Source organism: Kogia breviceps, chromosome 10 (genome assembly GCF_026419965.1).
Source record: "Kogia breviceps isolate mKogBre1 chromosome 10, mKogBre1 haplotype 1, whole genome shotgun sequence".
NCBI lineage: Eukaryota > Metazoa > Chordata > Mammalia > Artiodactyla > Physeteridae > Kogia > Kogia breviceps.
In genome coordinates this window covers 52645908-52664259 of record NC_081319.1, presented here as the reverse complement: position 1 = coordinate 52664259, position 18352 = coordinate 52645908, and the positions used below count along the sequence as shown (strand labels likewise).

The 18352-nt window shown below is 43.7% G+C and overlaps 1 protein-coding gene and 1 non-coding gene across 2 annotated transcripts; one reads left to right on the top strand and one right to left on the bottom strand.

The window, feature by feature from the left end:
• The first annotated feature begins 1606 nt into the window (after nucleotides 1-1606).
• Nucleotides 1607-7907, top strand: CCR4 (C-C motif chemokine receptor 4). Its single transcript, XM_067005836.1, has 2 exons — nucleotides 1607-1648; nucleotides 5212-7907. Exon 2 carries the CDS (start codon nucleotides 5262-5264, stop codon nucleotides 6339-6341), a length of 1080 nt encoding a protein of 359 aa, XP_066861937.1. The 5' UTR covers nucleotides 1607-1648; nucleotides 5212-5261; the 3' UTR covers nucleotides 6342-7907.
• Nucleotides 7908-8928: 1021 nt separating this feature from the next.
• LOC131764708 (U11 spliceosomal RNA) lies at nucleotides 8929-9062 on the bottom strand. Its single transcript, XR_009337917.1, has one exon. It is a non-coding gene; the product is annotated as a U11 spliceosomal RNA (small nuclear RNA).
• Nucleotides 9063-18352: the final 9290 nt, after the last annotated feature.

Below are 18352 nucleotides of genomic sequence, written 5' to 3'. Positions count from 1 at the left end.
TCTAGCTGAGGAGTCCTCAGCCTCAGCACTGCTGGCCTTCTGGGCTGGATGACTGTATTGTGGAGGGCTGGCCTGTGTGCGGTAGGATTTTAAGCAACATTTCTGGTCTTTTCCCATTAGAAGTCAGAAGCAACTCCCCCCATCCTAAACAAACCTTACTCATATATATAAAGCATATATATTTGCATATATATATATACACGAAACATAAGCAGGATTACTATTTATCTGTGGTATTATTATTATTAATAATTTGGAGGCACCGAGCAGCTTGTGGAATCTCAGTACCCAGACCAGGGATCGAACCCAGGCCACTGAATCCTAACCACTAGACAACCAGGGAACTTCCCTATTTATCTGTGGTATTAAAATATATCATGGGGAGCTTCCCTGGTGGCGCAGTGGTTGGGAGTCCGCCTGCCGATGCAGGGGACACGGGTTTGTGCCCCGGTCCGGGAGGATCCCACATGCCGTGGAGCGGCTGGGCCCGTGAGCCATGGCTGCTGAGCCTGCGCATCCGGAGCCTGTGCTCCGCAACGGGAGAGGCCACAACAGTGAGAGGCCCACGTACTGCAAAACAAAACAAAACAAAAACAAAAAAATAAAATATATCATGGGGAGGTGATTAGGAAAAAAAAGTCCAAAAAAACTCCTTGGGAGGGGTGATAATGGAAAAAAAAAGGTTGATAAACACCGCTGTAGCTCAATTTTTCAGTTCTTATTTATGCAAATTCCTCAGGAAAAATGACATTTGTGGCTCTTGTAAGCTGAACCAAAGAGCCAAGCAACTGTGGACACATAGAAGGAAATGGCTGGGAGCTGGCAGAAGCTGGCAGGATACCATATAGAAAAGACTCAGGACTGATGTCAGCTCCTTGGCTATGATGGGTACATGAACCTGAAGAAACTCTCAGCCAGCAGCACTGTCAGGGGAAGCTCTGCTGTTTCTCAGTGGAAGGGGCTTGGGGGAGGGCTCTTCCTGTTGGGAAAGGGGCTTAAGAGCTATGTTGTCATGTCGCTTTACACCAGGCTGAGGACATTTATCGAATGTGGTTGACTAGGGCCTCCACGTCACTGCCAGACACACACATTTTGATACACTTTTCTCTCCTCCTGTCTGTCCTTATTCTTGAATAAATCTGGTCTCTCACTCTGACCTCCTCAGATCCCACTGTTTAGAGAACACTGAATATCTTGATTGCTGGCCACTGTACATCCATGATGGGGAAATAACAAACAGCCCACTGATCCAGAAAATAAAGATCACTTCTACTGCACATAGCCAGCTAAAATGAAAAAAATTAAATTAAAAATCCAACAAATAAATTTTAAAACATTTTAAAGTTTCTCTCTTGAAAAACTTAACTTCCCTCATCTTGCAGAGAGCAAACCTTCCCAGCTTTCATTTTGGGGAAATGAGTGACTAAGAGTTTAACCTGAACCCAAGCTAAGAGTCACTCATTCTCTGCTTCTTACTTCTATCAAAAAACCCCACTTGAACTCAGCATAGATGGATGAGGAACAGAGCTGGTGCTCACAGGAAGCCACGAGCCCTTCAAAGCCTCCTGTCGTTCTCAGCGCCGTGCTTCTTGAGCAAGCCAGGCACTGCCTCACAGACCTGCCTTGGAGCCACTTTCAGAAACGCAAGGTAAGGGGCCGGCGTGGCAGGGGGGTGGTGAGGGGTCGCGTTCCCAGGGCCTCAGGCCCTGCATTGCTTTGTCCACACGTGTGTGGACTTTGGAAGTCCTGAAAGCTGCCCAGCCACACAGCTAACCCCATCTCTCAGGCATCCTGGTCATCCTGCTGGTCGTTCTGTTGGTACCTGTCCTGCAGCTCACACACAACCTACCCTCCCAGCCTTCATCTGACTGGCTCTCACATACATACAGGGCTCTCCTCCTGCACACATTTGGCCTAAGCCACAGGCTCAGAACACACAGCTAATTTTCATTCAACATATACACTTTTCCACTTCTGGCTTCTATCAAGACTCCCAGGTCAAGAAACACCAGCCAAGGGCTTCCCTGGTGGCACAGTGGTTGAGAGTCCGCCTGCCGATGCAGGGGACACGGGTTCATGCCCCGGTCCGGGAAGATCCCATGTGCCGCAGAGCGGCTGGGCCCGTGAGCCATGGTCACTGAGCCTGCGCGTCCGGAGCCTGTGCTCCGCAACGGGAGAGGCCACAACAGTGAGAGGCCCGCGTACCGCAAAAAAAAAAAAAAAGAAAAGAAACACCAGCCAAATAAGGACTGCAGAATAATTCCAGACATTTACCAGCTGTGTTGACTTTCATTTCTTCTCCTGATAATTCCCTAACACCTCAGTCTCTCTTATTCCTTTCATTTTCACTGGTAAAATTATGGAGGAAGGCTAGAATTGTTATTCATTTAACTAGAATTGGTAATCATTTAACACAGTTTTATTTTTTATTTTTTTGAGACCCTGAGATGCCCCAGGTCTTCAGCATCTGTTTGCAGGAATAAACCAAAACCTCTCTCTTGAGAAACACATAGCTTGGGTGTTTGGGTGTGTGGTGGTCAGGGTGGGAGATGGGGAATAGATGTGAATTATCGAACAATGTGAAAGGGTTTTGATAAGGAATATCAGGGTGCCACTAAGAAGGATGCAAGAGGAGGTGGCCTTGAGTTGGAAAGCCTCCTGCATTGTTCCGATTCACATGTGGACGTGTGAATAACTTTAAGAAGGTTTTAACCTCTTCATCTGCCAATTTAGATAAGAAATGAGGGTGGTTGGTGAGATAGAGATTTTATTTCTGGCTCTGATGTGCCTTTTCTATATCTGTCCTGTTAATTCCCACTCTGATAGGATTCAGTGTGTAAGATTGATTTTTTACATGTGGTTTCAATGAAAAGGCCAAAATTTTCCCTCAATTTACCCAACTGAATACTGCAACCTTCTACAGGGCCTGGAAAACACATTTGCTGCATTAGTGTCAGGTTGGCCCAGGCGTGGCCAGCCACCCAGCCTGGGAGGCTAGGTGTGTTCCAACTAAGAAGGTGCTCCAGAAGGAACATGGGGCTTGGGTGTGGCATGCTAGGGCCCACCTCGACCAGCTCTCAGGAGCTGATTGTTAAATCTTCAGGAATTTTTGAGGCGGTTGGTGGCTTGAACTTGGCCATGGTGGGAGTATTTACACCATGGAAACCATCAAGAGCCATAAATCAGAGCCACCCCCTCCCCCGCACCTCTGCCTCCCAGACCTGGTTCACCAGCACATCGCTGGGACTTGGGGCCCGAGGAACAAGTTCTCTACATGGCTGTGTGGCCTCCAGGAGGCATTTAACTTCTCTGAGTCTTTCACGAGTCATCTACACCATGGCTCAGTATGCTTATTTGGCTTAGAATACCAGGTTTTTGTTGGAGGGGGTGTGGGAACAGGAGCACAGGACTGGGATTGAATGTACGATATGAGTGAACATGCTCTGAAATCCTATGACGTACAAAGCACGCAGGAGGAATTAGTTTTTTTTTTTTTTTTTTTGCTGTACGCAGGCCTCTCACGGTTGTGGCCTCTCCCGTTGCGGAGCACAGGCTCCGGACGCGCAGGCTCAGCGGCCATGGCTCACGGGCCCAGCCGCTCCGCGGCATGTGGGATCCTCCCGGACCAGGGCACAACCCCGTGTCCCCTGCATCGGCAGGTGGACTCCCAACCACTGCGCCACCAGGGAAGCCCTAGAATTTTTTTTTTAACTTATTTTTATTTTATTTTATTTTATTTATTTATTTTTATTTATTTATTTTCTGTACGCGGGCCTCTCACTGTTGTGGCCTCTTCCGTTGCGGAGCACAGGCTCCGGACACGCAGGCTCAGCAGCCATGGCTCACGGGCCCAGCCGCTCCGCGGTATGTGGGATCCTCCCAGACTGGGGCACGAACCCCGTATCCCCTGCATCGGCAGGTGGACTCCCAACCACTGCGCCACCAGGGAAGCCCTAGAATTTTTTTAAAAAAATATTTTCTTGGTCCTTGCCCCCTTTTATTTTATTCTTTTTTTTAAAAAAAAATTTATTTATTTGGCTGCATCGGGTCTTAGTTGTGGCATGCAGGAGCTTCGTTGTGGCATGTGGGCTGTCTAGTTGTGGCGCACAGGCTCAGTTGCCCAGCGGCATGTGGGATCTTAGTTCCCTGACCAGGGATCGAACCCGCATTCCCTGCATTGGAAGGCTGATTCTTAACCACTGGACCACCAGGGAAGTCCCAGAATTTTTATATAAAGGCAAGAGGCCAACCTGGTTCCCTTCTAGCCTGATGATTTACCTAAGTCATCACTGAACTTTTGGTGTTATAGTCTGAAGGGGAAACATGCATAGCTTTTAAAATCTTAAAAAAAATTTTTTTTTTGGCTTTCATGTCAGAAAGGCCCTGGGTAAAGTTCTGTTGGGCACGTCAGCTAGTGTTGTCATTCTTGTGAGTGATTTCAGTAATGCCAGACTAGCTTTCAGAAATATATGTTTGAAAAACACCTCATTGTTGGGACTTCCCTGGCAGTCCAGTGGTTAAGACTTCGCCTTCTGGTGCAGGGGATGCGGGTTCGATCTCTGGTCAGGGAGCCAAGATCCCACACGCCTCATGGCCAAAAAACATAAAACAGAAGCAATATTGTAACAAAATTCAATAAAGACTTTAAAAATGGTCCCTATGTTGAAAAAAAAAAAATCTTAAAAAAAAAAAAAAAAGAGGGCTTCCCTGGTGGTGCAGTGGTTGGGAGTCCGCCTGCCGGTGCAGGGGACACGGGTTCGTGCCCCGGTCCGGGAGGATCCCACATGCCGCGGAGCGTCTGGGCCCGTGAGCCATGGCCACTGAGGCTGCGCTCCGCAACGGGAGAGGCCGCAGCAGTGGGAGGCCCGCGTACCGAAAAAAAAAAAAAAAAAAAAAAAAAAAAAAAGAAAAACCTCTTGTTGATAAGGAGGTTTTACTATCCCTGCTTACAAACAGGAGAACCAGAGCTCCCAGCAGAGGGGTAGGAAACGTGGCAGAGCTGTAATTTGGAATCTGGCTCCAAAGGGCAGGATTATTTCACTTTAGCTGCACTGCCCTTCAGTTCAAGGACCTGAGCCCTTCAATGTGGGAAGGTTGGGAAGAGCGTATGATGATCTGGGCAAAACACGAAGCAGTTGTGCTCTTGTACGCAGCACTGTTCTGATTTGCTTTTGTTCTGATAGAAATCTTGTTGGCTCTTCCACTCATTAGGTTCTTCTGGTTGGGCTCAGACCTGCTGTGACGAGCCTGTAAATCTGAAAATGAACCCCACGGGTATAGCAGACACCACCCTGGATGAAAGCATCTATAACAATTATTATCTTTATGAAAGCATCCCCAAACCTTGCACCAAGGAAGGTGTCAGGGCATTTCGGGAGCTCTTCCTGCCCCCGCTCTACTCCTTGGTCTTTCTGTTTGGTCTGCTTGGAAACTCTGTGGTGGTTCTGGTCTTGTTCAAGTACAAGCGGCTCAAGTCCATGACCGACGTGTACCTGCTCAACCTTGCCATCTCGGACCTGCTCTTTGTGCTCTCGCTCCCCTTCTGGGGCTACTATGCCGCAGACCAGTGGGTGTTCGGGCTCGGACTCTGCAAGCTAGCTTCCTGGATGTACCTGGTGGGCTTCTACAGCGGCCTATTCTTCATCACACTCATGAGCATCGATAGGTACCTGGCCATTGTGCACGCAGTCTTCTCCCTGAGAGCGAGGACCTTGACGTATGGGGTCATCACCAGCGTGGCCACGTGGGCAGTGGCTGTGCTCACCTCCCTCCCAGGCCTTGCGCTCAGCACGTGTTATACTGAGTTCAACCACACCTACTGCAAAACCAAGTATTCTTTCAACTCCACGAGGTGGAAGGTTCTGAGCTCCCTGGAGATCAACATTCTAGGGCTGGTGATCCCCTTGGGGATCATGCTGTTCTGCTACTCCATGATCATTAGGACCTTGCAGCACTGCAAAAATGAGAAGAAGAACAAGGCAGTGAAAATGATCTTTGCCGTGGTGGTCCTCTTCCTGGGGTTCTGGACCCCTTACAATGTGGTGCTCTTCCTGGACACCCTGGTGGAGCTAGAGGTCCTTCAAGACTGCACCTTTGAGAGACACCTGGACTATGCCATTCAGGCCACAGAGACCCTGGCTTTTGTTCACTGCTGCCTTAATCCGGTCATCTACTTTTTCCTGGGGGAGAAATTTCGCAAGTACATCGTACAGCTCTTTAAAGCCTGCCGGGGCACTTTGGTGCTCTGCCAGTACTGTAGGCTCCTCCCGATTTACCCCGACACCCCCAGCTCATCTTACACACAGTCCACAGTGGACCACGATCTCCACGATGCTCTGTAAAAGATGAAAATGCAAAAAGCAGAGTTAATAAGCTTCCCAAATTAAGAGCTTATTTAAAATTGTATTGTAGTAAGAGTTTCCTGAACAAGTACCGGGAAGAATTATATCCACTGCAAAAAGTAGGGCTTCTCACCCTGCAGTCAATTTTTCTTCCTGCCAAGTACAAGTTCAGTGTGACCAGAGTTCACCCGGACCAAGGTATCCTTCCTCGCACCAGGCTTTCCTGCAGGGATAAGTAAACCCAAGGAGGATTCTAAGCAGTGTTTCAATGAGGAGTTGGATGATTTTGGAAAGGGAAGACCAGTCCCTTCTAACCTGAACTCATGGGATTCTCTAGAGCGACTGTAGAGAATTGACTGGGGGAGTAAATCGCTACTTCTTGCTGTGAAAATGAGCCCTTTAATTAACTTCTAGCTTTTTGTGAAACAATATAGAAAACTTTGGCATGCAGTCCCAGTGTTTTCCTAAGAATATATCTGAAGCATGGTATACTCCATGAAGCCAGGTGTCTGCAGAACGAATAGTGAAGTAATGAACTTAGATCTTGATTCTTTTATTGTAAAGGATTATTTGTTAATGGAAGCCAAGCTTTCAATGCTGATTACAATCATAAGGAGAAAAAGGCATTAGCATGGTCTGATTTCCAAACATGAAATACAAGGCATTAACAAATCTAAACATACTTGTGGAAATTCAAACACAGTTTCATATGCTGTGGACATGTTTTGTTTTAATTATAACAGATGACTATTCAAATTTAAAAAATAATGCATAGGCCCAGACACATTTATTTGGGGTGTTTTACTCATTTACAAACATTTCCTTCAAAACCAAAATTGATGAGGACTAATCAAGTATGACAATTTTTCCTTAATCATTTTGAAGTGCCTGCAGTCAAGTGAGGCAAGAATAATCCACTAAAAGTTATTGCTGATGTGGCATAAAAATGACTTTCCAAGGTGTCATCCTCTCTTTTAAAATATTGGCCCTATTTTTTTTTTTTTTTTTTTTTGCAGTACGCGGGCCTCTCACTGTTGTGGCCTCTCCCGTTGCGGGGCACAGGCTCCAGACGCGCAGGCTCAGCGGCCATGGCTCACGGGCCCAGCCGCTCCACGGCATGTGGGATCTTCCCGGACCGGGGCACGAACCCGCATCCCCTGCATCGGCAAGCGGACTCTCAACCACTGCGCCACCAGGGAAGCCCTTGGCCCTGTTTTTTAACTTTTGGGTGACTCAAAAGTTCTTACAAGTCATTTAAATTACGTAATTAATCATTTTACACCATTAAGATAAATCTCTGTTCGTACAGCCTCAATCAGAATTAAGTAAAGACTTTAACAAAGTCTAGGGATACCTGTAATATCTCCAGAAACAAAACCTATTTTACAGACTATTACCTGAGTTAACCAGTTTAAAATGCTTCTGTAAATTTACTCATTATTGCACGCTTTACATTTATAAAGAACGCATTTCCAGAAAATTTATTTTCAGAAGTGATTTTAACAGGGTAAGTTGATGTTGCCTTTATAGAAATACAAGAAAATAAACCTGTGTATGGTTTCTCCTGGTATGTGTGTGTTTGGTCTCCCGACGACGGGGATGAGAATCTGAGCCATTAATGTTCCCATTGTCTCGATTAATCATCTTTGCTACATGTCGTAGATGAGATGGATGTCCCCGAGAGGAAGAATTAAAGGGTTCATTGTTAAGATCACCACTTGGGATGGGGAAAGGAGTCGCTATGTGTTGTCACAACAACGCTTGGAGGTTAGAATGGATAAGGAGTGGGGGTGGGCCGGGTTCCTAGGCAGTGTTTCCTTAGAAAACCTCTGCACCATATGGCAGGGTCTGCAAATCCTACCTCTGTGTTTCCTTGTGAGTCTGAGTGCATTACTTTCCTCTCTTAGCCTCAGCTTCCTCGCATCTGTAAAGCAGAATATAGTTCAGAGTGATTGAAGAAAAGAAATAAGATGATTACTGAAAGCATCCGTGTTCCTTGGTCGTAGATAAAGTGTGGTTTTGAACTTCCCAGCCAGTGACTGCCTCCCCTTTCCTGAGGGAGCTTGTAATTTCATTCATTTAATCACAAGGAGACAAAAATTTAAGGACACCGAGGGAGTTCCCTGGCAGTCCAGTGGTTAAGACTCTGAGCTTCAACTGCAGGGAGCGCGGGTTTGATCCCTGGTTGGGGAACTAAGATCCCACATGGCACACAGCATGGCCAAAACAACAAAAAAAACCCAAAAAAACCCCCAAACCCCAGTAAGGACACCAAAAGACAAAGACTGGCCAAAGGGGTTTTACTGTCCCTTCCTTGTCCATTGCATACAATGCTAAGCAAGGCTGCGGTGCAGACCACACAGCTACCACGCCTCCACCTGAGGGTAGTGTCACTTATCACCTCCAGTCACTCAGGGCCTCCCTTGTTCCAGTGTTGGGGGGTGTCCCCTCAGGATGGGAATTAAAAACCTCTGGTGATACCCAAACATAATCCTCTCAGAACACTGAAAAGAAAGTTCCTTCTTCCCCTTCAGTAACAGAAACATAGAAAGCAAGCCAGCTTGATTTCTACACAAAGGTTTTTTTTGAGGGCATCAGGACCAATGATCACCAGCTGCCCAAGTACCAAAAAATTATGCTTCCAAAATCTCTTGATGTCGATTCCGCACAAAGAACAAGCAAGCTGCTCTATGTGTGCCACTCACAACAGAAGCCCTTTTTAAGGTGGGTTTAACAATAAGTTTTCAGACATTAGACCCATCCTTTTCTTGTTGCAACATGCCTCGCTTCTGGGGAACACAGGCTAGGTGTAATTTCTTTAAGAACAAAAGAAGCAGGTTTGCTTTGGAGGTGATGTAAATGTTTTGGAACTAGATAGAGGTGATGGCTGCGCAGCATTGTGAATATACTAAATGCTACTGAATTGTACATTTTAAAATGATTAGTTTTATAGTATGTGAATTTTACCTCAACAACAACAAAAAGAATAATAAGAAATAGCCCTGTCAGGATCTGTCCTGTAGTTGGTACTCAAATTCTATTAAATAGATGTGTTACCTGCTTCCCATGAGAAGGAAGAATACAGGGTGATGGCAAAAGGTCTTCAGATCTTTAGGTAGGTTATTCCTAAGAAACTCTCGTAACACTTTGGGACATTTGATGCAATTAATTCCTATTTGTTGAAAGTCTGTTTTGTGCCAAACTGGATGCTAGGTAATGGATAGAATATAGGATAAAGGAGTGAGCTCTGTATGTATGGAATTTATAATCTGAGAAGGGAAAACACAAGCACAAGATCAACTATAGTGCAAGCAGGACAGATAGGATAACAAAGTCACAAACAAAATGCTTCAGGATCCCAGATGAAGTAGAAATCGATTCACTGTCAAATTTCATAATACAAGTAGCTTTTGAAGTCGGCTTTATAAGAAAAGCATGATTTGGATGAATGGAAGGGAGGAAGGACATTCTATGCTGATGAAATCACACATGAAAAGGCAGGTGTGGTGTCAAGAGCACACTGTGTGGTCAGGTCGTGGTGAGTAGATTTTTGTAGTTAAAGTGAACGTTGCAGGTGGGGGAGAGGAGCAAAGTAGGAAAAGATGAGACAAAAGAAAAATTATAGACCTAAGAGGCAGCAGTTTTGAGCTCCTGAGCCAGTTGACATCCTGCATTGGGCTGGAGGAGACTGTTAGTGGGTGCTGTGGGATGTTGTCCACACACCCCATGCAGGAAGGAGGGCCTCTCACTGCACCATCTACCAGGAACCTGGACATCTGGGGCTCTCAGCTGGGCTCCTTTCAGGACTGTCCTTCCTGGACCAGCTCATATCCAGCGCCTGGATACTAAGGAGAAAGAAACACTTGCCCTCTTGCTTTAATTTGGGACAACGCTGATAGGCCATTACAACTGCAGAGCTCCCCATAAGATTAGCTGGGGCCTCTACTGCAGCTACATTGTGGACCAACTTTTCCTACTGCCTACTCCTGCTTCCTTCATGCCCTTACAGGTGTTGTTCCCAAGAGGACTCACCATTAAATCTCCTGTATGCTAATCTCAGGGTTTCAGAGTCTGTTTCCAGGAACTCAGGTCTAAAGTGGGGACTTCTGGATCGGCACCTAATATAAATTGAAATTGACCCCATTTCCATTGTGGGAAAATGAGGAAGCACTGAGTTTGCATCAGGGCTGTCCATTCGTTGCCTTCTGCCCCCCATTTGACTCTTGGTTCATGCAATTCCATTAGTCAACCTCACCTTTGCTGCCATAACTTGCCTGCCTCAAGCCCTGAGGCATTGTCCCTACACTCTGTTTCTATTATAGTCATAGGCCAACTCTACCCTTGGCCGTGTTGCGGCCACCTGATGTCCTGTGTTCTGTACCAGCCAGTGGCTTCCTGGGCTCAAAGGAACCAGACACAAGCTCCACCCATTTCTGTGGTCACAAAACTTTACTCCTGAATGGCCATCATCAAAAAGTCTACAAATAATAAATGCTGGAGGGAATTCCCTGGAGGTCCAGTGGTTAGGACTCTGTGCTTTCATAGCCAAGAGCCTGGGTTCAATCCCTGGTCAAGGAACTAAGATCCCACAAGCCACGTGGCCCAGCCAACAGCAACAACAACAAATTAAAAAAAAATGCTAGGGAGGTTGTGGAGAAAAGGGAACCTTCCTACACTGTTGGTGGGAATGTAAATTGGTGCAGCCACTATGGAAAACAGTACGGAGGTTCTTTGAAAAACTAGAAATAGAGCTACCATATGATCCAGCAATCCCAATCCTGAGCATATATCTGGAGAAAACTCTAACTCAAAAAGATACATGCAGCCCAATGTTCACAGCAGCACTATTTACAATAGCCAAGACATGGAAGCAACCTAAGTGTCCATCAACAGATGAATGGATAAAGAAGATGTGGTACGTATGTACAATGGAATATGAATCAGCCACCAAAAAAAAAAAAAAAAAAAAAAGAAATAATGCCATCGGCAGCAACATGGATGGACCTAGAGATTATCTTACTAAGTGAAGTAGGTCAGACAGAGAAAGACAAATATCATATGATATCACTTACATGTGAAATCTAAAAAAATGATACAAATGAACTTATTTATAAAACAGAAATAGACTCACAGACATAGAAGACAAACTTACGTTTACCAAAGAGCAAGGGGGAAGGGATAAATTAGGAGCTTGGGATCAAAATATACACACTACTATATATAAAATAGATAACCAGCAAGAATCTACTCTGTAGCACAGGGAACTATATTCAATACCTTGTAATGACCTATAATGGAAAAGAATCAGAACAAGAATAGATATATATATATATATATAAAACTGAATCACGTTGCTGTATACCAGAAACCAGGACAACATTGTAAATCAACTAATTTCAATAAAAATAAAAATAAAATACTTCACTCCTTAAAAGCTTATAATGACTCCAAATTCCCCTTTCAGAATATCAGAACTCCACCAACTGTTTTCATACGTTGAAACTCATTTCAGCCTCTTCTTAAAGTAGATAAGGTTGGTTTTATTGTCCCCAAGCAACTGAGTTCAGGGGAAACAATATTCTAATAATGAATTAGACAAACCCTACCAACAATAATCATCACCTCACTGCTTAGTAAAATGCCTAGCACAGAGCAGTTGTTCAATTATTTTTTCGTGAATGAGTGAATTTCCTTATCTTTTAATTAAGTACTCTATGCTGGCAATTCAAGTTTCTATTTCACTACACAAAGTTCACCAGTCCTCTCTCCAAAATCCCCATTATGTTTCTAATAAAACTTTGTGTGACAGAGTTCAAAGGTTGATTGAATTGCCTCCTAGTTCCAGAAATTAGTTTGTGGGCTTTGGGTCAAAAATGACTTCATTAAGACTTCTGGTATGAACAGAGCTGCAGAAGTCTGCATTTTCATCTTCTCTGGGAAATTGTAAAATAACAGCAAGAAGAAAGAATGAAAAAACCCACGAACTCCATTTTCAATCAAACTTGGAGAGAGAGATACTTTTCAGACTCCAAAATATATGAAAGGTCTGCTAAAAGCAGCCGACGTCAGGCACAAATTGTGGGGAAAGGTGAAGAGAAGGGTGAGGAGAGGGCGCAGCAGTGACGGACCTCACAAAGCACTGAAAGAATCCACTTCCCAAAGGGAGGGGCACACCTCCAGGAGAAGGGCTTCAGTCAGAAGCCCTCCGAGTCCCAGTTTGGTTCAGAAGAGCAGACGAGGCAGATTTGTTAAATTTCAGATTTGCAGGAGGCAATCTCTCTCTGTGGCAGTTGAAGAGAGTCATTGGGTTGTGAAAACAGCTTGCCTCCTGGAAAATTACCGACACCCTGCCCCAAACACACCCACAGACACGCACACACACACAAATACAAACATAATCATATTTAACAATTCAAAGATAGGGCTTCCCTGGTGGTGCAGTGGTTAAGAATCCGCTGGCCAATGAAGGGGACACGGGTTTGAGCCCTGGTCCGGGAAGATCCCACATGCCGCGGAGCAACTAAGCCCATGGGCCACAACTACTGACCCTGTACTCAAGAGCCCTCAAGCCACAAATACCAAGCCCACGTGCCACAACTACTGAAGCCTGCGCTCCGCAACAATGAGAAGCTCAACCCAAAACAGCCCAAAATAAAAACAAACAATAAGTTAATCAATTAAAAAAAAACAGTTCAGGGCTTCCCTGGTGGCGCAGTGGTTGAGAGTCCGTCTGCCGATGCAGGGGACAAGGGTTCGTGCCCCGGTCCGGGAAGATCCCACATGCCGCGGAGCGGCTGGGCCTGTGAGCCATGGCCGCTGAGCCTGCGCGTCCCGAGCCTTTGCTCCACAACGGGAGAGGCCACAGCAGTAAGAGGCCCGCATACCGCAAAAAACAAACAAACAAAAAAAAAAAAAAAAAAAAAAACAGTTCAAAGATAGACAGTAAGAAAAATAATATTGACTATAACCAGGATAGGAATACTACAGAAGTATAGGAATATAATATTTTATTACCATGATCAAATATATTTATCTCAGTTCAAAATGCTTAACAGGGCACTCATGAGTTATTCAAGCTAAAAGCAAAAGATGACAAGAATAACTGATATCATCACTGCTACACACCATCGTGCTGGAGATACTAGCTCCTTGCTGTAAGCGGAATAAATTATAGAGGTATAAAAACTGGAAAAGAGGGACATTCTACAAAGTATCTGACCAGTACCTCTCAAAACTGTGAACATCAGCAAAAAACAAGGAAAGTCTGAGAAACTGTCCCAGCCAGGAGGAGTCTGAGGAGACATGATAATTAAATGTAGTTAGTTTTGGAACAGAAAAGGACATTAGCTAAAAGCTAAGGTCATCTGAATAAAATGTGGACATTAGTTGATAATAATGTATCAATATTGGTTCATCAAGTATAACAAATGCATCATGCTAAGGTAAGATATTAGTAATAGGGGAAATGGAATATGGGGTATATAGGAACTCTCTGTACTTTCTTCATAATTTTATTTTTTTTCTCTTCCAGTTTTATTGACATATAACTGGCATACAGCACTGTATAAGTTTAAGGTGTACAGCATAATGATTTGACTTGCATACCTCATGACATGATCATCACGTAAGTTTAGTGAACATCCATCATCTCATATAGATAAGAAATAAAAGAAAAAGAAAAAAATATCACCAAAGATATTACATAATTATTGGATATATTTCCCACCCTGTACATTTCATACCTGTTACTCATTTAGTTTGTAATTAGAAAGATGTACCTCTTAAACTCCTTCATCTATGTTACTCATCTGCCACCCCCTCCCTTCTGATACCCACCTGTTTGTTCTCTGTATCTATGACTGTTTCTGTTTTATTTTTTTTACATTTGTTCATTTGTTTTGTATTTGTTCATTTATTTTGTTTTTTAGATTCCACATATAAGTGATAACATACAGTATTTGTCCTTCTCTGACTTATTTCACTTAGCATAATGCCTTCAAGGTCCATCCATGTTGTCACAAATGGCAAGATTTCATTCTTTTTTGTGGCTGAGTAATATCACATTATATATATATAATACATATATACCACGTCTTCTAAAAAAGAATATTTATATATATAAAACTGAATCACTTTGCTGTACACCTGAAACTAACAATATTGTAAATCAACTATACTTCAATTAAAAAAATAAAGATGGCATCTTAAATCAAAGGAGGGACACAATGAATTGTTTATTTAAGGAGTAGACCAAAATGGACCATCATCTGGGAAAAAAATGAAGCTTGATTCATACCTCACACCATACATGGTTAAATTACAAATAGATAAAATATTTAAATGTAAAAGTTGGAACAATAAGAGTTCTAAATGGAAACATGGGAGAATTTCTTCAGAATTTTGGCACAGGCAAAAACATTCTCAAAATTCAGAAATCATAAAAGAAATGAGTAATAAATCCATTTATGTGAATACAAAAATATGCATGATGAAACATCACCAAAAGAAAAATCAGAAGACAAATGACACACTGGAGGAAATATGTATACATGACTGAACATTTTTTCTGATGATTAAATGGCACATGGATGTTTATTACATTATTCTTAGTACTTTTCTGTATGGTTAAAACATTTAATAATAAAAATTAATTAATTAATGTATATCCATATTATGGAATATGCCATTAAAAAGAATGATGTCCAGCTATAAACTTACTACCATGCAGAAATGTTCATGATGTATATTAAGTGCTTCTATTTTTTTTTTTTTTGTTTTTGGCTGCATGGCTTGTGGGATCGAACCTGGGCCCCGGCAGTGATAGCTTTGAGTCCTAACCACTAACTACTGGACCACCAGGGAATTCCCTTAAGTGCGTTTTAAAAACCTGGAAGGATAAACCTCAAACTTCTACCACAAACTATTAGTCATTTAAAATGTTTCCAGGGCTTCCCTGGTGGCGCAGTGGTTGAGAGTCTGCCTGCCGATGCAGGGGATGCGGGTTCGTGCCCCGGTCCGGGAAGATCCCACATGCCGCGGAGCGGCTGGGCCGGTGAGCCATGGCCGCTGAGCCTGCGCGTCCGGAGCCTGCGCTCCGCAGCGGGAGAGGCCACAACAGTGAGAGGCCCGCGTACCGCAAAAAAAAAAAAAAAAGTTTCCAGATTTATTGAGATAATATTGATGTTAGCCATTTTTATAGAGGGAAGGATTATGCTTTATAATTTCAGGGCTTCTTTATTTCTTTAAACAAACATGCATTATTTTCATATTCTGCCAAAACAATCAATACCCTCCATTTTAGAAAAATAAAAAGAGGGAGACCCTGTGATTAAGGAAAACTGACTAATGAACCACAGAGAGAGAATCTAAAAAGCAGGGCTCGCAAGTGAGGTGAGCAGGTGATTGCTCATCCTGATATACCTGCCTATGGAGATGTGCGGTGCTTTGAAGAAGATGCTGTCAGTCCTGGGATGAGAAGCAGAGTTTTTGGTATGAGACCGTTACAAGATAGCATGTGGGAGCCTGCAGAATGTTTGCATTCTTTTGATCACCCAGGAGATAAGCCAAGGCTATAACTGGAGCCCTGCCAGGCAGGAAAAAGATCTGCATCAAGACTGGACTGTACAACCACCTTTCCATGGTTGCCTTGGTTAGAGGGATTCCTCCTAATTGTAATGATATCGCCACAAAAACATCACATGCAAATAAAGTGAATAGTGGTTCAAGTGGCAGGTTTTGTGGTCTAGCTGGGCTTCTCTTGGGGGGAATGACTAAGGAGGAGTTTGAGAGGGTTTGTACAGTCGACAGAGTGAGCGCATGAGGGAATGGATTTAAGTTGAAAATAAAAGAACTGTCCTTTGGAAACTTCTCTCTTTTTTTAAAGTTTATTTGTTTTTGGCTGCATTGGGTCTTCGTTGTTGCACGCAGGCTTCCTCTAGTTGAGGTGAGCAGGGGCTACTCTTTGCTGTGGTGCGTGGGCTTCTCATTGCGGTGGCTTCTCATGTTGTGGAGCACGGGCTCTAGGTGCACAGACTTCAGTAGTTGTGGCTCATGGGCTCTATAGCTCAGGCTCAATAGTTGTGGCACATGGGCTTAGTTGCTCCACGGCATGCTGGATCTTCCTTGACCAGAACTCAAACCCCTGTCCCCTGCATTGGCAGGCGGATTCTTAACCACTGCGCCACTAGGGAAGTCCCCCCTTGGAAACTTCTTGAGGGCTGCAGATGTGTTGAGTCTATCACTGAGAAGACTTCCAGTTAAGGTGCAACAAGAAGCCCACAGTTTGGGGGCCTTCCTGTTTTCCAAAACTCACTGAGATGATACATAACACGTAACAATAAAAATTTAAAAGATAGTTGGATACAAAAGCTACTTTGGAAAATAGCTTGACAATTCTTTGTAAAGTTGAACATATACATACCCTGTGATCCAGGAATTCTAGTCCGAGGTATTTACTCAATGGAAATGAAGACCTCAGTCCTTAAAAGACTTGTTAAAGAATGTTCACCACATCATACTTGATGGTGAAAGACTGAATGCTTTCCCCTTAAGATCAGGAACAAGACAAGGATGTCTGCTCTCACCATTTCTATCATAGTGGAGGTTCTGGTCAGGAAAAAATTAAAAAGGCAAGAAAAAGAAATAAAATGCATCCAGATTCAGATTGGAAAGGAACAAGTAAAACTACATCTCTCTGCAGACAACATGATCTCTTATGTGGGAAATTCTAAGGAATCCATAAGGAAAACTCTTTGAGCTAATAAATGAGTTCAGCAGATTACATGATACAAGATCAATATAAAGAAATCAGTTATATTTCTATTCAAATTTAATCTCATCCAGAAACCCTCACGGACACACCCAGAATAATGTTTAACCAAATGTCTGTGGCTTAGCCAGGTTGACACATAAAATTAACCATTACAAGTTGCCTGCATTGGCTTGATTTCACAGGGGCTCTGGAGCATGAATTGTTTCACAGAATTAAGCCCATTTTGAGGCAAAGAGTATGGCCTTTTGTATTCTCATGTTAGTGAGGCACCTTCCTAATTAAGCCAGGAGTAGTTCTCTGGGGAAAAGAACAACCAACGCGGGCTTCCCTGGTGGCGCAGTGGTTGAGATTCTGCCTGCCAATGCAGGGGACACAGGTTTGAGCCCTGGTCTGGGAAGATCCCACATGCCGTGGAGCAACTAGGCCTGTGAGCCACAACTACTGAGCCTGCGCGTCTGGAGCCTGTGCTCTGCAACAAGACAGGCCGCGATAGTGAGAGGCCCATGCACCGCGATGAAGAGTGGCCCCCACTTGCCACAACTAGAGAAAGCTCTTGCACAGAAACGAAGACCCAACACAGCCATAAATAAATAAGTAAAAATTAAAAAAAAAAAAAAAAAAAAAGAACCAACACTCACAGCAGGTAAAGGAGGGGTGCAGCAGTGGGCAAAGGCTTCTGGGTAGGGTACCAACAGCCTCCAATACAGAGGCAACCTCAAAATTCCTATATAGGGATGGAGGAGCAGAGAGAGAGAGAGAGAAACAAATCTTTATAAACAGACGAATAGGAAATCTTCCATTCAAAATGAGCCTTCAATCCAACACTCCTTAGTCCAAGGAAGAAATATAATTCTACAACAATGAACAAGATCAACAATCCAAATGAGCTCACTTGAGATGAACTCAATATAATAAAATAGTGGAGGAAATACTTCTAAATAAATATGCTGATCCATTCTGAGGAAGTAATAACACCTACTGACAAAGAACAAACGATTCTAAAACATTTACCGACACCAGATAGGGCTGATCCTACCCAAAGGTGTTAGGAGATGTATGTGGGTGTCAACAGTAAACTTCCATCTAGAACTGAACTGAACTTCTGTTTTGAGACCCCAGTTCCTCCAAAAGGCAGAGAGTTAATCTCAGTCAATTCAGCATTTAACCCACCCCCCTTCCTTCAGTGACATTCGGTGTCACAGTTTTGGGAAAGGGACTCTGTTCTTTGTCATCTGTTGCT